We start from the raw sequence: 18,408 nt of genomic DNA, 5'->3' as shown, positions 1-18,408 counted from the left end.
CTCAAACTCTCAGTTTGAAAAAACACAACCTCCCACCCTTCCCCCTCTAAATTGACCAACTACTAGGGCTGTGACGGTCATGGACATTTGGATGACACACACACACACCAGAACAATTCCTGTTCCAGGGTCTCAAACAGAAGGATGGAAAGACAAGACAGACAGACAAAGTGATTGGTCAGGGTCTGCAGACAGAGGGAGGAGTGGATGGATGGGGAGAGTGGAGAGGAAGGCAATGCTTAAAGCGCATAATTAGGCTACCCACAATCCCCTTTAACACTAATTACAGCCCAGACAGGAAGAGACCTCATCAAGCTCTTCACTGTGTGTGTGTGTCTGAGAAACTGAGCCATAGACATTCTGGGTTTACATCTCAATCAAACACTACAAATTCCACAGGTTCCCTAGTCACTGTTTAGACTGCACCAAACACCCCCTATAAAAAACCACTCTCCTTTCTCTGTCCAGAATGGGACTGCTTCACACACACACACACACACACACACACACACACAGGAGCACATGCCACACAAAACAATTTATCCTCTCTCTCCTGACTGCACCAGTGTGTCTTCTTTACAGAGAAAGACACATACAGACAGACCAACAGATAGACAGACAGACAGAAGGATAGACAGACAGACCAACAGATAGACAGACATACAGACCAACAGATAGACACACAGACCAACAGATAGACAGACAGATAGATAGACCAACAGACAGACTAGGCATCTCTGCTCTAAAGCTGTGCTCTGAACCAGAGCCTCTGGCTGAAGCATGTGCATGCCCCACTAACACCATCAGCCAGTCAGCGATCAGCGTTTAACTCCACCTCCACCCTTTACCCCAGAAACCTGACACACTGAAACAGACACATGCTTCCTATGTTCTCCAGCCCCTTTGGCACAGTAGGCAAGGCGTCAGCCCCATAATCTGAACGTTGTGAGTTCACAGGGGGCAGACTGTTTTACTACGAAAAACTCAAAAGCCTCTACAAATTTAAAATAAACTCAACTTCAATCACTTAGGCTACAAAAAAAACAATGCTCAATGCTGTAATCTTTAAAGCGTGACTGAATCGGACTTCAACAAGAAACTTTACAAAAACGTTATAAAAAACTAATTAAATTAAATAAACTTTAACAACAATATAAACTACTGAAACTGTTTGAGTTTTTAGGCTAGTTTGAGATTTCTAAAAGAAGTGCTCAAATACTTTTATTCCCACTTCTCCACTTTGAATATCCTGTTTAGGAGGATTATGCTAAACTTTAGCCCTGAGATTGCTTTATCAAGAACTGAGTCGCTCATAAATAGGACCTATGAATCATTATCAACACACTCCAGAGCAGCCTGGGGCTATACCTGGTGCTGTGGCTTAGTTGGTTAAAGCGCCTGTCTAGTAAACAGGAGATCCTGAGTTCGAATCTCAGCAGTGCCTTTTTACAATGGCAGGGAGTGTTTTCATCAAACAGCAAGGCACTCATCCAGGCACCTATGAACCATGAATAAAAAAACTCCCAAAAGCCCTGAGTCACAATCAGGTGCTGTGGCTTAGTTGGTTAAAGCGCCTGTCTAGTAAACAGGAGATCCTGAGTTCGAATCTCAGCAGTGCCTTTTTCGATTGGTAGCATGTGGCTTGAGAACAGATCACGTTCCACCTAAAGGTTTAAACACAAGCTCTGGATATTTCCTGCTGTTCAATGGTAATTTAAATTAATGACATGCCCATTGAGTCTGGACTGGAGCAAGGCTCTTATCCATGGCACCTATGAACTATGAAAAAACATATCTGCAGAGTAACCACCAGGCACTGTTGGTTAAAGCGCATGTTTAGTAAACAGAAGATTCTGAATTTGAATCTCAGTAGTGCCTTTAACAATGGCAGGGAGTGTTTTCAGCAAAGAGCAAGGCTCTCTCATCCATGGCACCTATGAACTAGGGATATGACAAATGGAACATTTGTAAAAAGGTTTCAACTGCACATTTGTTATCGGTTTCCACAAAAATAAAAAAAATCATACATTTCCACGTAAATTCACAATGCAGCTGCGCGGCTGCCAGCAACGGTTTGGGTCTCACGGTTCATCCCTTTCAGATGGTTAAGCATTGCACCTGTACTGCCATTACTGTACCTCAATTACACCCGGCAAAGTTTGCATTCCCTTCTCATTTAAAGCTGCAATATGTAACTTTTTGGGCGACCCGACCAAATCCACATAGAAATGTGAGTTATAGATCTGTCATTGTCATTGAAAGCAAGTCTAAGTGGTGGTAGATATGTTCTATGTGCTCTATTTCTATGCTTCCCTTTTGTATGTTTTATTTTTGTGTCTTTTACTTTCGGTTTTGTACACCAGCTTCAAACAGATGAAAATACATATTTGGATATGGAAAATATATTTCACAGCGGTTTAGATGGTACAATGATTCTCTACACTATACTTGGTTGTTTTGTCACAAAAACTGAAATTAGGTAAAGTATTAGATTTTTTGCAACCAGAAAATGGCGGAGCCATTTCTGCATAGTGCATCTTTAAATACCAAATTCACTGATGTAACTGAAGTCCTCAGCAGAAAAGGTGGGTATTATTAGGAGCCACAATGTTACGAACCCGGTGGCTTTAAAAGTCTAGGGTGGATGGTAAAGAGACCCGTAACATAACTCATGCGAATTAGAATAGTGAAAAGGAACAGTGAGAACAAAAATACACTGACAACCAATCCTACCGTCAAACACAAAACGTTTATTTTAAACACACGGTAAACGGTTTGGGGAAAGGGGCTGAGCAAGCAATTAAATAATAAATTCAAAAACCCCTAAACTGATCCTGCCTGCCTCAAGAACCGCTAGCTTGTTACTATCTACACAAAAACACAGTGGGTGGTCCACTCAGGTCTAACTAGTGTTTTTAGACTAAGTTTTCCTACGGGTAGTGTATGCCCAAGGGCGACTTGCTAAAAATCCCCTTTTCCCAGGCACAAACAAACATCATAGGTAAATAGGGACTAAACAGCAAACGAGTGACTAGACAATAGCAAACAAGACACCCCAGTAATACATTCTCACATGGAACAGGACAGAGTGAGATGTATGGGCTATGACTATGTGGTGTATGAAGGAACAAAGGTAGTCTGTCTATCAAAAAGGTATGTGTGGCCTAATGTGTGAGAAAGAAAGAAAAAATCTACTTGAAAAACACAACTGACTGGGTTTTTAAACCAGGGGATGTGTGATGTGATTGGGTAATGAAAACCAGAAACAGGTGGTGCAATCAGGAGGATTGTCCACTGATTGGTCCACCTCAGCAATCAGCAGATGAACTGACGACTGACAGATGGGACACCCCAACGACCACCAATCAGGAACACAATGGACACCTGAATTAGGGCAGAAGGAGAGGAAAAACACAAATACACATACAGTACACCTGTATCCGTAACACACACCCTCACAGACTGACTGACTGACCCAGAGGTGGGTATTATTAGGAGACACACCCTCACAGACTGACTGACTGACCCAGAGGTGGGTATTATTAGGAGACACACCCTCACAGACTGACCCAGAGGTGGGTAACCTCCTGAGTGGCGCAGTGGTCTAAGGCACTGCATCGCAGTGCTAACTGTGCCACTAGAGATCCTGGTTCGAATCCAGGCTCTGTCGCAGCCGGCCGCGACCGAGAGACTCATGGGGCGGCGCACAATTGGCCCAGCGTCGTCCAGGGTAGGGGAGGGAACGGCCGGCAGGGATGTAGCTCAGTTGATAGAGCATGGCGTTTGCAACGCCAGGGTTGTGGGTTCGATTCCCACGGGGGCCAGTATAAAAAAATAAAATAAAAAATGTATTCACTAACTGTAAGTCGCTCTGGATAAGAGCGTCTGCTAAATGACTAAAATGTAAATGTAAATGGTATTATTAGGAGCCACACCCTCACAGACTGACCCAGAGGTGGGCTAAAAGAGGCCAGGGCTTGTTTTGGCTGGACAGCTTTGCAGTTAGTGTGCGTGTGTGGCTATGAGAGAGTGACTGTGATTGTGTGTATGATTAGAATGTGTGGGATTCCATTAGAATGTAAATTCCTACAGAACAGTGCAACAGAGAGTGAGCGGAGACAGAGACAGAGAGTGAGCGGAGACAGAGACAGAGAGTGAGCGGAGACAGAGAGTGAGTGAGTGGAGACAGAATCTGAATCTCATTTTCCTTTCCCTCTTCCTCTCTTCCTCCCTCCCCCTCTTCCCCGTTCCCTATCCTCCTCTCTCCCTCCCTCCCTCCTTCCCTCCTCCTCTCTCTGTCACATGCTTTCAGGCTCCAAGACATCCATATGTGTTCACACTCCAAATATGCTCTCTCACACACCACCCACTGTCGCCAACAAGCTCTCGTTCTTTCAGCTCTCTCTCTCTTTGACACACAAAAATAGGGAAAAATAGGCCTACACTCGGCCTGCACACGCACACACACAATCTTTGGACATGTCTTGGCCTCTCATGCCTCTATGGCAACGCTGCCATGGTTAGCTCTGCTGTAGGTAAACAAGAGCAACCAATGATCAGATCTCACATGCTCACTCGCTCGCACGCACACAGATCCATTCCCCAAAGGTTCATTTACACCTGGTTAAATATTCAATATTATTTAATGACTGGTATCACTGAGGACAGAATATGGCAGTTTGAATCCTGCCGGCAAGCTCACATAACTAGCATTAACAGGCTTGCTGTTAGGTGTGGGGGCTGGTTGTGTTATTTAATGACCTGTGGCTCTATTGTAGACCGTGTTTGCTGAGTTTGTTCTTTCAGTAATGTTGTGTTTTGACAAAGGCATTGAAAACGAATGTCCTCAAGAGAGGAAGAGAAATTAAATCTGAATCAGAAATGCATGTGATCATATTAGCTTCATCCCATCTGTGCTCCTTTGTGCTCCCTGCCATACTCAGCAGCCTTGATTCATAAACAAATTAATTAATAAAAGTACATTTTTCCAAACAACCATTTTTCCTCTCCACTCTTTTCTTTTCCTTCCTCCATCCCTCACTCTTGGTGGATAAATAAACTTTCCTTTCATCTCTGTGGCCAGAGAGAGATCAACCATTACCCAAAATCCTCTGGTCCTTCCCACCCCTTCCTGTCATTCCTGAGTGGTGTGTGTGTGTGTACAAGGTTATTATAGTAAACTAAATCTGAAACTAAAACAAAAGCTAATCATTAAGAAACCATTCAGTAAACTAAAATAAAATACTTAAACAAACCCGTTTCAAAAACTAAAACTACTATAGATAGATACTGTCTGGAAAGCGGTTTTAACGAATCAGCATCCAGGATTAGAGACCCACCCGTTGTATAATATAAAATAAAAACCATCATGAATTATATTTAGTTTTAGTTTGGGCAAAAATCGAATTGGGTTTTCAAGCTACTGAATCTGGAGGATAAATCAAATAACGTTTAATTTCAAAACAAATGTTATTTGTCACATGATTCGTAAACAAAAGGTGTAGACTAACAGAAATTCTTACTTACAGGCCCTTCCCAACAATTACGGCAGAAAGAAACTAGAGAAACAATAGAAAAGTAAGTGGAAACAGGATAACTTGGCTATATACATGGCCCTGAAGGTGGTCTAGAGGTTGTTTTCCTCTAGTATACAGGTGACATGCTGGTAGAAATGACATAGAACGGATTTCAGTTTTCCTGCATTCAAATCCCTGGCCACTAGGAGCGCCGCCTCTAGATGTCTGCTTATGGCCCTATACGGCTTGTTGAGTGAGGTCTTAGTGCCAGCATCGTTGTGGTGGTAAATAGATAAACTATTTCCGTAAATAGTATGGTCTGCAGCTTATCATGAGGTATTCTAACTCAGGCGAGCAGAACCTTAATATTAGAGATTGCGCACCAGCTGATGCATAAAAAACCAGCTAACTATATATTATCCATGTCCTTGTTCAGCCATGACTCCGAGAAGCATAGTATATTCCAGTTCTTAATGTCCCGTTGATAGTATAGTCGGGTTTATTTACTCTCCGCCGTAGTCTCATCAGGGTGCCCGCACGTCGGCCTCTATATCGCCCTCTACTTTTCTTCCGAGTGTCGGGGATTACGGCCTGGTTCAGAGTGAGCAGTATGTCCAGCGCAGCCGGCGAAGTCTTCATCCAAATCGAGGTTAGTGATCGCTGTTCTGATGTCCAGTAGCTCTTTTTGGTCATAGGAAATGGCAAAAACATTACGTTTAAAAAAAAGTTACAACAACAAAAAACACACAAAATAGCAGAATTGGTTAGGAGCCCTAAAACGTCAATTTCTGCAGCGCCATTTAGGATGTGGCCAGGAGATGGCAATGTTCCAAATATGCCTCGCTTGTGCATCACTAACAGTAGCTATCACTAGCTAACATTAGGATAAAACAGCTAGGTAGCTAGCTTGATTCTTCTTACATGCACTACTAAAGTTAAAAAGCATGTCTCCTGGCCTTCTACGCACGCTCTGTGTCCCTAACCAGGTTCCAGCTTTCCATCCAACCATTTCATGTGGATGAATTACCTGACTCATAAAAAAAAATCACAACAGGCTTGATGGAAACTAATTTGTCTGTAGATTTTCCCAATGTTGACAAAACAAAATACACTAGACAAGGGTGGATAATTTTTTTGTCTGTGAAATAGATTGTGACAATTGCGGTGGAAATGTATTTACGCGCATATATTTATATAATACCATAGTGCCCTCTAAGCTCATCACTAAGCTAAGGATCCTGGGACTAAACACCTCCCTTTGCAACTGGATCCTGGACTTCCTGACGGGCCACCCCCAGGTGGTAAGGGTAGGTAACAACACATCTGCCACACTGATCCTCAACACGGGGGCCCCTCAGGGGTGCGTGCTCAACAACCTCTCCCTCAACGTGACCAAGACAAAGGAGATGATTGTGGACTACAGGAAAAAAAAGAGGACTGAGCACGCCCCCATTCTCATCGACGGGGCTGTAGTGGAACAGGTTGAGAGCTTCAAGTTCCTTGGTGTCCACATCACCAACGAACTATCATGGTCCAAACACACCAAGACAGTCGTGAAGAGGGCACGACAAAGCCTATTCCCCCTCAGGAGACTGAAAAGATTTGGCATGGGTCCTCAGATCCTCAAAAAATTATACAGCTGCACCATCGAGAGCATCCTGACTGGTTGCATCACCACCTGGTATGGCAACTGCTTGGCCTCCGACCGCAAGGCACTACAGAGGGTAGTGCGTACGGCCCAGTACATCACTGGGGCCAAGCTTCCTGCCATCCAGGACCTCTATACCAGGCGGTGTCAGAGGAAGGCCCTCAAAATTGTCAAAGACTCCAGCCACCCTAGTCATAGACTGTTCTCCCTGCTACCGCACGGCAAGCGGTACCGGAGTGCCAAGTCTAGGTCCAAAAGACTTCTCAACAGCTTTTACCCCCAAGCCATAAGACTCCTGAACAGCTAATCATGGCTACCCGGACTATTTGCACTGCCCCCCCACCCAATCATTTTTACGCTGCTGCTACTCTGTTAATTATTTATGCATAGTCACTTTAACTCTACCCACATGTACATATTACCTCAACTACCTCAACTAGCCGGTGCCCCGCACATTGACTCTGCACCGTACCCCCTGTATATATAGCCTCCCTACTGTTATTTTATTTTACTTCTGCTCTTTTTTTCTCAACACTTTTTTTGTTGTTGTTTTATTTTTACTTTTTTTGTTAAAATAAATGCACTGTTGGTTAAGGGCTGTAAGTAAGCTTTTCACTGGAATGTCTGCACCTGTTGTATTCGGCGCATGTGACCAATAAAATTTGATTTTGATTTGATAATAACCATAATGTCGAGGTAAACTTCGATGATATGTTACATTGTGCCACCACAACATGGAAAGGCATGAATAGTTTAAAGGCAAATGAAATAAGTCATGATGAACTTCATAAATTATATCATAACTTCATAATTTGTGTTGGTTAAGTGCACTGTGATTTCCAATACATATCAAGGGAACTATTTGAATTACTGGTGGCAAGATGATCGATGCTTGGTTGACATTTAACAAATCAAAATGATCTTGCTCTAATCATTTTTATTTGCTCTCATCATGTAACCTACCCTGTCCGCTTTATCAGCGTCTGTTGTCTAGAGAGCATGAGCCAAAACCAGATGTGCTAGTTTGCTATTTATCGCAATAGTTTTTGTGACAAAACCATCAGAGTTAAAAATGTGATGGAAAAACATTCAACTTCAGTTTTCCATTCGGCCCAGTCGGTCCATAGTAACGTAGAAAATACAAGTGTGCTTTTTATGTGCACTTCGTCATCATGCACAGCTTTTTATCCGCAACAAGTCAGTTTTATGAAAACACACACCTGATGGAAAAATGCACATTTTTTAAATTGTGATTTTAGAATATTCTCATAAAAATCTGTTGCCATTTGGATGGAAACCTAGCTCCTAACTAACTAAAACTAAAATGAAATAATATAAAAACGAAATAGACGTATCTTTATACTACTTAAACTAAATAAAAACTAGCAAATCAGGTCTGAAAACTAATCGAAACTAAGCTGAATTTCTAATAAAAATCTAATCGAAATAAAAACTAATATAAAAACACAAAATGATAATAACCTTGTGTGTGTGACTCAAGAGGCTGTGTCAGCATCAGCTGTGAAGCTAAAAACAAACACCCTGACAAGACCTGTGGGTGAGTGTGAGTCTGACAGCATGTGGTTATGTGCAATTGTTTGTGTGTGTATAGTGTGTGTATAGTGTGTGTATAGTGTGTGTATAGTGTGTGTATAGTGTGTGTATAGTGTGTGTATAGTGTGTGTCTCAGCAGAGTGAACGAAAGTGAAAGACAAAAGAGAGAGGGATCAAACATGGGAAAAGAGCTGGGATCAATAGAGCGTTGAACTATAAAAATGTAAACACCCATATTACCATGGTCAGAGTGATAATGTAGGGATGGAGGTATGAAGGGAGAGACAGAGAGGGGAGAGAGAAAGACAGAGAGAAATAAAGACAGAAAGAGAGAAAGAAAAAAAGAGAGACAGACGATAGAGCAACTCCTCTAAATAAGGCTTAAGTGTGGTTTCAGGCAAGGACAGGCCATATTAGCCTACAACGCTATAACCATGAGCAACAGGCCATATTAGCCTACAACGCTATAACCATGAGCAACAGGCCATATTAGCCTACAACGCTATAACCATGAGCAACAGGCCATATTAGCCTACAACGCTATAACCATGAGCAACAGGCCATATTAGCCTACAACGCTATAACCATGAGCAACAGGCCATATTAGCCTACAACGCTATAACCATGAGCAACAGGCCATATTAGCCTACAACCCTATAACCATGAGCAACAGGCCATATTAGCCTATAACCATGAGCAACAGGCCATATTAGCCTACAACGCTATAACCATGAGCAACAGGCCATATTAGCCTACAACGCTATAACCATGAGCAACAGGCCATATTAGCCTACAACCCTATAACCATGAGCAACAGGCCATATTAGCCTATAACCATGAGCAACAGGCCATATTAGCCTACAACGCTATAACCATGAGCAACAGGCCATATTAGCCTACAACGCTATAACCATGAGCAACAGGCCATATTAGCCTACAACGCTATAACCATGAGCAACAGGCCATATTAGCCTACAACGCTATAACCATGAGCAACAGGCCATATTAGCCTACAACGCTATAACCATGAGCAACAGGCCATATTAGCCTACAACGCTATAACCATGAGCAACAGGCCATATTAGCCTACAACGCTATAACCATGAGCAACAGGCCATATTAGCCTACAACCCTATAACCATGAGCAACAGGCCATATTAGCCTACAACGCTATAACCATGAGCAACAGGCCATATTAGCCTACAACGCTATAACCATGAGCAACAGGCCATATTAGCCTACAACGCTATAACCATGAGCAACAGGCCATATTAGCCTACAACGCTATAACCATGAGCAACAGGCCATATTAGCCTATAACCATGAGCAACAGGCCATATTAGCCTACAACGCTATAACCATGAGCAACAGGCCATATTAGCCTACAACGCTATAACCATGAGCAACAGGCCATATTAGCCTACAACGCTATAACCATGAGCAACAGGCCATATTAGCCTACAACGCTATAACCATGAGCAACAGGCCATATTAGCCTACAACGCTATAACCATGAGCAACAGGCCATATTAGCCTACAACGCTATAACCATGAGCAACAGGCCATATTAGCCTACAACGCTATAACCATGAGCAACAGGCCATATTAGCCTACAACGCTATAACCATGAGCAACAGGCCATATTAGCCTACAACCCTATAACCATGAGCAACAGGCCATATTAGCCTACAACCCTATAACCATGAGCAACAGGCCATATTAGCCTACAACGCTATAACCATGAGCAACAGGCCATATTAGCCTACAACGCTATAACCATGAGCAACAGGCCATATTAGCCTACAACGCTATAACCATGAGCAACAGGCCATATTAGCCTACAACGCTATAACCATGAGCAACAGGCCATATTAGCCTACAACGCTATAACCATGAGCAACAGGCCATATTAGCCTACAACGCTATAACCATGAGCAACAGGCCATATTAGCCTACAACCCTATAACCATGAGCAACAGGCCATATTAGCCTATAACCATGAGCAACAGGCCATATTAGCCTACAACGCTATAACCATGAGCAACAGGCCATATTAGCCTACAACGCTGTAACCATGAGCAACAGGCCATATTAGCCTACAACCCTATAACCATGAGCAACAGGCCATATTAGCCTATAACCATGAGCAACAGGCCATATTAGCCTACAACGCTATAACCATGAGCAACAGGCCATATTAGCCTACAACGCTATAACCATGAGCAACAGGCCATATTAGCCTACAACGCTATAACCATGAGCAACAGGCCATATTAGCCTACAACGCTATAACCATGAGCAACAGGCCATATTAGCCTACAACGCTATAACCATGAGCAACAGGCCATATTAGCCTACAACGCTATAACCATGAGCAACAGGCCATATTAGCCTACAACCCTATAACCATGAGCAACAGGCCATATTAGCCTACAACCCTATAACCATGAGCAACAGGCCATATTAGCCTACAACGCTATAACCATGAGCAACAGGCCATATTAGCCTACAACCCTATAACCATGAGCAACAGGCCATATTAGCCTACAACGCTATAACCATGAGCAACAGGCCATATTAGCCTACAACGCTATAACCATGAGCAACAGGCCATATTAGCCTACAACGCTATAACCATGAGCAACAGGCCATATTAGCCTACAACGCTATAACCATGAGCAACAGGCCATATTAGCCTACAACCCTATAACCATGAGCAACAGGCCATATTAGCCTACAACGCTATAACCATGAGCAACAGGCCATATTAGGACTCTTAGCTCACTCACTGAACTCTTCCTCCTCACTCTGAGGCCACTCCATCTACAGGACTGTCTCTGGGGATTAAAGCCACTTGGCTGGCTGGCTGGCTGGCTGGCTGGCTGGCTCTGAGGCCACTCCATCTACAGGACTGTCTCTGGGGATTAAAGCCACTTGGCTGGCTGGCTGGCTGGCTGGCTGGCTGGCTCTGAGGCCACTCCATCTACAGGACTGTCTCTGGGGATTAAAGCCACTTGGCTGGCTGGCTGGCTGGCTCTGAGCCCACTCCATCTACAGGACTGTCTCTGGGGATTAAAGCCACTTGGCTGGCTGGCTGGCTGGCTGGCTGGCTGGCTGGCTGGCTGGCTCTGAGCCCACTCCATCTACAGGACTGTCTCTGGGGATTAAAGCCACTTGGCTGTCTCTCTCTCTCTCTCAATCAATTTAAGGGACTTTATTGGCATGGGAAACATATGTTTACATTGCCAAAGCAAGTGAAATGTCTCTCTCTCTCTCTCCTTTAATTTGTCTGTGTACTTGTGTGTCTAGATATTTGTTTGTGTGTGTGCGCGTGTCTAGGTGCATGTCTAGGTGCATGTCTTGGTGTTTTTGTCCCCTCCGATTAAACAAGCCCCAGGAATAATTAGGGTTAATGAACAGAGCAGCTTTGGGGCATAAAGAGTTAATATCTCAGCTCTTCAGAGGAAAGTGTGTGTGTGTGTCTACTCTGTGTCTATGTCCCTCCCAAGGAACTGAAACAAGCCCTATATAAAATGTTGGCATATTCTTCCTCTCGCATAAACAAAACACATACTCACACCTGCCACACATACCGATACGCATCAGCAAGCACACATTAGCTAACTAGTTTTGCTAAACCTAGCCGCAGAAAACAGGGGCTACAGATACAGGTGAACACAAGAAGCGCTAAGCAGACTCCCTACCAGTTGCTAACACCCCTCTTACCAAACAGAGACTGAGGAGGAGTTACCACAAAATCTTTCCTCAAACACCAGTGGTGCAGCGAGGCGATCTGTTCTCGAACAGACACGTGTGTGTGTGTGTATATATATATATATATATATATATGTTGTCATAAAACATATATGCCTTGTGTACACAGATACGAGAGATTGAGAGAGCATGCGGGGGGGGGTTCCTTCTGTTGTCAAGCTGGGAGGGGGGAGTGTGCCATTACTGCTGCTGTACTCTGAACACACCCGCAGTAGATTTGGATCTCATTGCAATTTCCCTTCTGCAACCAACTTCTTTCTGACTGCATGACTCTGTCTTGAGCCAATAGAACAGAACAGGCCTCTCCACTTTATGGAACAGGGAAAAGTCAAACCTGGAGAAAGGAGAGAAGGACAGAAAAGATGTCCAGCTGGGGGGGAGAGAAGCAGAGAAGCAGGAAATTCCTTCGTCATATCCCAGGTCTGTGTGTTCTTCCAATAAATAGGAATACTGGAATACTCCTCCTTATCCGTTCCTTTCCATTCTCTCTCTTCTCGGTTGGTTTTTCATAATATGATTTAAGTCTGTGTGTGTGGGGAGCTAACGCAATTCTTCAAGTCTCAGGAAAGGGAACGTGGTCGACCAAACCCCCTCTGTTATGTGTGTGTGTGTGTAGTGTGTTTACCTCATGTCCTCCAGCAGGTCACATTCTGTCTGATGTTTGAGGTGCAGTCTGGTCATCTGCTCTAAGTGAGTATTCTTCAGCTCCTGGGTCACTTTAACCTGCAGGGAGGGACACAGTCACACTGTCAGTCAATCAATCAATCAAAGGTAGATTTAGCTATATGAAGTTACCATAAGTAATGGGGTGACTTCGAAGCAGGAGCCCAGTAATCTCCTTAGCATTTGTCCACGCAGCTACCAACTTGCACTAGAGAGGCACGAACTGCACAGACACTCCCACTGGTGTAGTGGAGGGTAATCAAAGGTAAACTGGTGTATTGGAGGGTAATCAAAGGTAAACGCAGTTTACGCAACTTTACTCATTACTTTACTCACAGCGATCAGCGTTTACTCTGCGCAACGACCAACTCACCCACCCACGCAAGCACGCACACTCACAGTCATTATCAGCCATTGAGTACGTTTACATGCACACTAATAATTAGATATTAAACTGATTATGGCAGTAGGCCGAGTATGGCATTATTCATGTAAACACCTTAAGGCGTCCGCATGCGTCCCAGCCGAAACAGTTAGGAAGATTTTGTGCATATATTATGATGACATTTTGTGACACTTTTGATAGTTTTTGACTTCGGTGAGGGTTTTTTCGGCTGTTCAGGCACACAACATTTTTTCTAGAGGCAAGCCGAAGTTCAGAGCCAAAGTCTACGCCCCTTCGTCGGCAATGGTAGGGATTCGTCAATAAAGTCTTGTCATTCAACGTGAGACGCCTCGTTTTCATGCAAATGTTTTCATTGAAAAATACTGCACCAAACATCTGACATGCTGACCAAACCGCGCGTGCGTCAGTGTGCGCCATCGCGCGCATGTTGATTTTTTTCCTCCCACACCAGACGCGATCAGGACACGCAGGTTCAAAACGAACTCTGAACCAACTATATTAACTTGGGGAAAGGTTGAAAAGCATTAAACATGTATGGCAATTTAGCTAGCTAGCTTGCTGTTGCTAGCTAATTTGTCCTGGGATATAAACATTGGGTTGTTATTTTACCTGAAATGCACAAGGTCCTCTACTCTGACAATTAATCCACAGATCAAATGGGTACCAAATTTGTTTCTAGTAATCTCTCCTCCTTCAGGCTTCTTCTTCTTCGGACTTTATATTGCGTTTGGCAACCAACTTTAAAAGGTGCATTACCACCACCAACTGGACTGGAGTGTGTCTTTCAATCGCCCACGTGGGTAGATGCTCCTAACAACCAATGAGGAGATGGGAGAGGCAGGACTTGCAGCGCATTGAGCGTCACAAATAGAGCCGAGTTCTAGTTTAGCGGCTGGTCACGCAGACTCGTTGACGAGCGCGAGCAGTGTGGGTGCAATGATTGAATAACATGTATGTGTACATTTATTTTGCAACGCACGCGATGTTCACTTAGATGTCAAATTGACCGACTAAGATCTCTTCAGCAAAAACGTCACAATTAATGACAGATTTCTTGAGTTATTTTAGATTAATTATGTCTAGTTTGAGGAAGCGTATACTGGCTACGGCATCTCAAAATGGACAAACAGTACTATTGCCACTTTTTTCTTGTTTTTCAAGCAAATGTCTTAAGGGAGTATGCGAACACACTCGTTCGGTTCCGCTAGCTGAGTTCGGCTAGGCGCCAGTCGAACTGAAACATGGTGACGCCTCTACTCTGCTTATCTTAAATTGGTGTAAGGTCAAAATCGAAGAAAGCATACACCGATTAAAACACCTGGTTTTCTGAGCAATCTTGAATCTCAAATTATTAGGACAATTATTAGCTTAATCGGCGTTCCAGCTGTGTATTTGATCTGCGCATGTGCCAGCACCGGTAGCGCAAGCCTCCCACATATGCGCGAAAACCCCCGGAAAGTATGCATCTTAGAAATAGTTTCACATGCAAACTTTATATGTCCGAACTCAGAATCAAATCGGCATTTATCAGGTCACCCGATTTCAGATGTGTCATGTAAACAGGATTATTAGGGAAATCATTCTTGCATAACATTTTTAATTGACATTTTACATTTTAGTCATTTAGCAGACGCTCTTATCCAGAGAGACTTACAGTAGTGAGTGCATACATTTTCATACTAGTCCCCCGTGGGAATCGAACCCACAACCCTGGCGTTGCAACCGCCATGCTCTACCAACTGAGCTACACGGGACGGAACAATTATATTAGTCTGACTATCCATAATACAATCGTATTATTGTGTGCATGTAACCATACTCATTGTCTCTTGGTGGGAGAATTCCACTGACAATTCACTGGGGTTACGCAGTTGGAGATTCATGACTGTTCTACACAAAACAACAACACAGAGCACACACACACACACACAATCAATCAGTGTGTCCTGTAGCTTTCATGTTGCCTGCCTTTGAAGATAGAGAGGGAGTGGTCCATGGAAGGGGAGTGGTCCATGGTGGGGCTTTTCAGAGATAGAGAAGGAGAGGTCCATGGTGGGGCTTATCAGGGAAAATTGACTTCACTCCATCTCTCCTTTCATCAGTCACATATGAGACAGAAAAAAGAAGGAGAGAAAGAGAGAGTGAGGAGAGAGAGAGCAAGCAAGGGTGAGAGAGTGAGGGCAGGGAGAAAGAGGAAAGAGATGAGGGACAAAGAGAGAGAGAGATGGGGAGGAAGAGGGAGAGATGGGGAGGAAGAGGGAGAGATGGGGAGCAAGAGGGAGAGATGTACTCTCTATCCCACCTATAAAGGGGAGGACGTGATGTGACATGTTCAGTCTGCCCACAATGTGTCTGACAGACCCAGTGGAGCAGCAACAGCACCCGGGAATAACCAGTAATTAACTAAAAACCGTGCGGAGGTACTGCAAGCCCGTAATTGGTTCTCAGACCTCTTCTAGAATAACTAAGAACATGAAAGAGAAACACAGACTATCTCTCACATACACACACAACATGTGAATGGCAGACAGATAGAACAAAGGGACACTATGCTTTGTTACAGTATATTCTACATTGTACCAGATAGTTGTCACACACACACACACACACAAAGGGAAGACGTGTGTACTGTAAACAATGGCCCGTGGACCTACTCCATACTCTTGTATTAATCGGCAGAGGTCATGTCGTTAAAAATGATCAGTGATGCAAACTAAGGCTCGAGACCGAATGACTACCGGTCTCTATAGTATGGACATGAAATGAGCGGTGTGTGTGTGCCGTGTGCGTGTTTTGTGTGTGCTGTCTGTAATAACCCGACAGCTGTGATGAGCTAGCGAACAACGTTATTAACCATTCACTAACTGACCAACAGCGGAACATTCCTTCTGCGTCAATTGTCTGAACGGCGCGAATAAAATACCTAGTTAGCTAGCTACGTTTTGTCCAAATACACTAAAAAGACAAGGCAAGGGTGTGTTAAAACCCATTGTGTGGCTACAATGCACACTCACATCCTATCTTCTGGTTAGCAATGTTTTACGAGGGGAAGCATCAGTCATTACTCCAGATGAGATGACAGCGATAACATCGGAGCTGTCATGCATGTTTGTGTCCCGTTTATAGTTCATCATCGTACTTCAAATTTGTTTCGAAACATTATCAACTAGCTAACTATGTCCCAAATGCATCTTTAAAAACTACTAGGCCTATAGCTATACCTTTCTGTTGGGCTATTCAACTAGTAGATAGGTCTGGTTGAGGTCTTGAGCCTGAGGAAACGCTATCTAGCTAGCTAGCTAGCTAACCAAACAGCTCGTAGTGCATAGTTGGTTGACTAGCTGGCACAACTACAACCAGGGATTGAAATTGACAGCCGAATACAAATAGCTACAATATTTGCAACACCAAATAACATGGCTTATAATAGCAAGCTAGCTAAGTATCTAACGTTAACGTTACACATCAATGTTATTTGCAAGTCAACATCCCACTGTTTGCTACTAGTTAGCCAGCTATCTATCATAATTTAGATGGAGAGAAATAGCTAGCCAAGTAAAGGGGGAAAACTCACCTTTCTCGGTGGGGGCTGCATGTTGAAGCATTGGCATGAATAGTGTATTCCTTAAGAAATATGTTTATTCCAAAGAAATCCAAGGTAGGCTGGATAATTCGTTAAACCTCCACTGAGGGAAACTGTGAAAAGAGGAGTCAGATTTTGACTCTGGCGGCAATTATAGAATTAAAGCGAACGCTGGCTAAACCAACTCTACACTAACAGACTTCGGGACAACACTGCGTGCGGGTTCTACAGGAGACAGACGGGGACTGGGAAATGATGGGAAAACCTAGTGAGGCCAGAGGTGTGGAGGCTTCCCGCGAAATGAGGCACAACTGTACCTCCCTGTGGTGATGGAAGGTAAAGGCACATCCAAACAGCGCCAGAAACATTCCTTTATTTATTTTCTACATAGCTCTATAACAGACCTTTCTTGTTTTAAACCGCTAGCAACAACATCCGAATCGGTAGCTCTTGTAATAGGGGCTAAAAAAACAGAAACGAATGGTTGTTTTACGTGAAACTAACGCCCCCTTGTCGTAACAGACAATACGCCGTTGCTGCTTCGAAAGACGACTGGCTGCGTCTCTGGGCCTGCATAGCAACAAGAAAGTGTAGTCAATCAAGGAAACATCGATTGAAGGTAGAAAGCCAGATCGTCCAGACATTTGAAAGCTAGCCAATCCCAGAAATATAGATTTTCGCCCTAGCTTCATCAATTTACGCTCTTTATTTCAGTCCAAGTCAAGCACACCGCAGAGATTGGAAACGTAGATGTCCTTCACCCTCTGCAGCTAGCGACTGGGACGAGCTGCAAAAAACACTCAAACTGGACAGTATTATCTCCATCTCTTAATTCAAAGACTCAACCATGGACACTCTTACTGACAGTTGTGGCTGCTTCGCGTTATGTATGGTTGTCTCTACCTTCTTGCCCTTTGTGCTGTTGTCTGTGCCCAATAATGTTTGTACCATGTCTTGTGCTGCTACCATGTTGTGCTGCTGCCATGTTGTGTTGCTACCATGTTGTTTTCATGTTGGGTTGCTACCTTGCTGTGTTGTCGTGTGTTGCTGCCATGCTAAGTTGTTGTCTTAGGTCTCTCTTTATGTAGTGTTGTGTTGTCTCTCTTGTTGTGATGTGTGTTTGGTCCATATATATATATATATATATATATATATATATATATATTATTATTATTATTATTTTTTTTTTTTATTATTATTTTTTTTTTATGCCAGCCCCGTCCCCGCAGGAGGCCTTTTGGTAGGCTGTCATTGTAAAGAAGAA

General features: G+C 43.6%; 1 protein-coding gene and 2 non-coding genes across 3 annotated transcripts in view; 2 read left to right on the top strand and 1 right to left on the bottom strand.

The window, feature by feature from the left end:
* The window catches only part of LOC121566923 (F-BAR and double SH3 domains protein 2), an 83,411-nt gene extending 65,700 nt beyond the window's left edge, over nucleotides 1-17,711 (bottom strand). Inside the window, 2 exon segments of the mRNA XM_045213849.1 lie at nucleotides 13,118-13,215; nucleotides 17,136-17,711. Coding sequence (XP_045069784.1) covers nucleotides 13,118-13,215; nucleotides 17,136-17,156 — 119 coding nt within the window. The 5' untranslated portion in view covers nucleotides 17,157-17,711.
* trnat-agu lies at nucleotides 1,371-1,444 on the top strand. The gene has a single exon. It is a non-coding gene; the product is annotated as a tRNA-Thr (tRNA).
* Nucleotides 1,547-1,620, top strand: trnat-agu. Its single transcript has one exon. It is a non-coding gene; the product is annotated as a tRNA-Thr (tRNA).
* Nucleotides 17,712-18,408: the final 697 nt, after the last annotated feature.

The sequence above is a fragment of the Coregonus clupeaformis genome, chromosome 5 (genome assembly GCF_020615455.1).
Source record: "Coregonus clupeaformis isolate EN_2021a chromosome 5, ASM2061545v1, whole genome shotgun sequence".
Taxonomy (NCBI): Eukaryota; Metazoa; Chordata; class Actinopteri; order Salmoniformes; family Salmonidae; genus Coregonus; species Coregonus clupeaformis.
The sequence above is the reverse complement of the archived record's forward strand: the minus strand, read 5'-3'. Positions and strand labels throughout refer to the sequence as shown.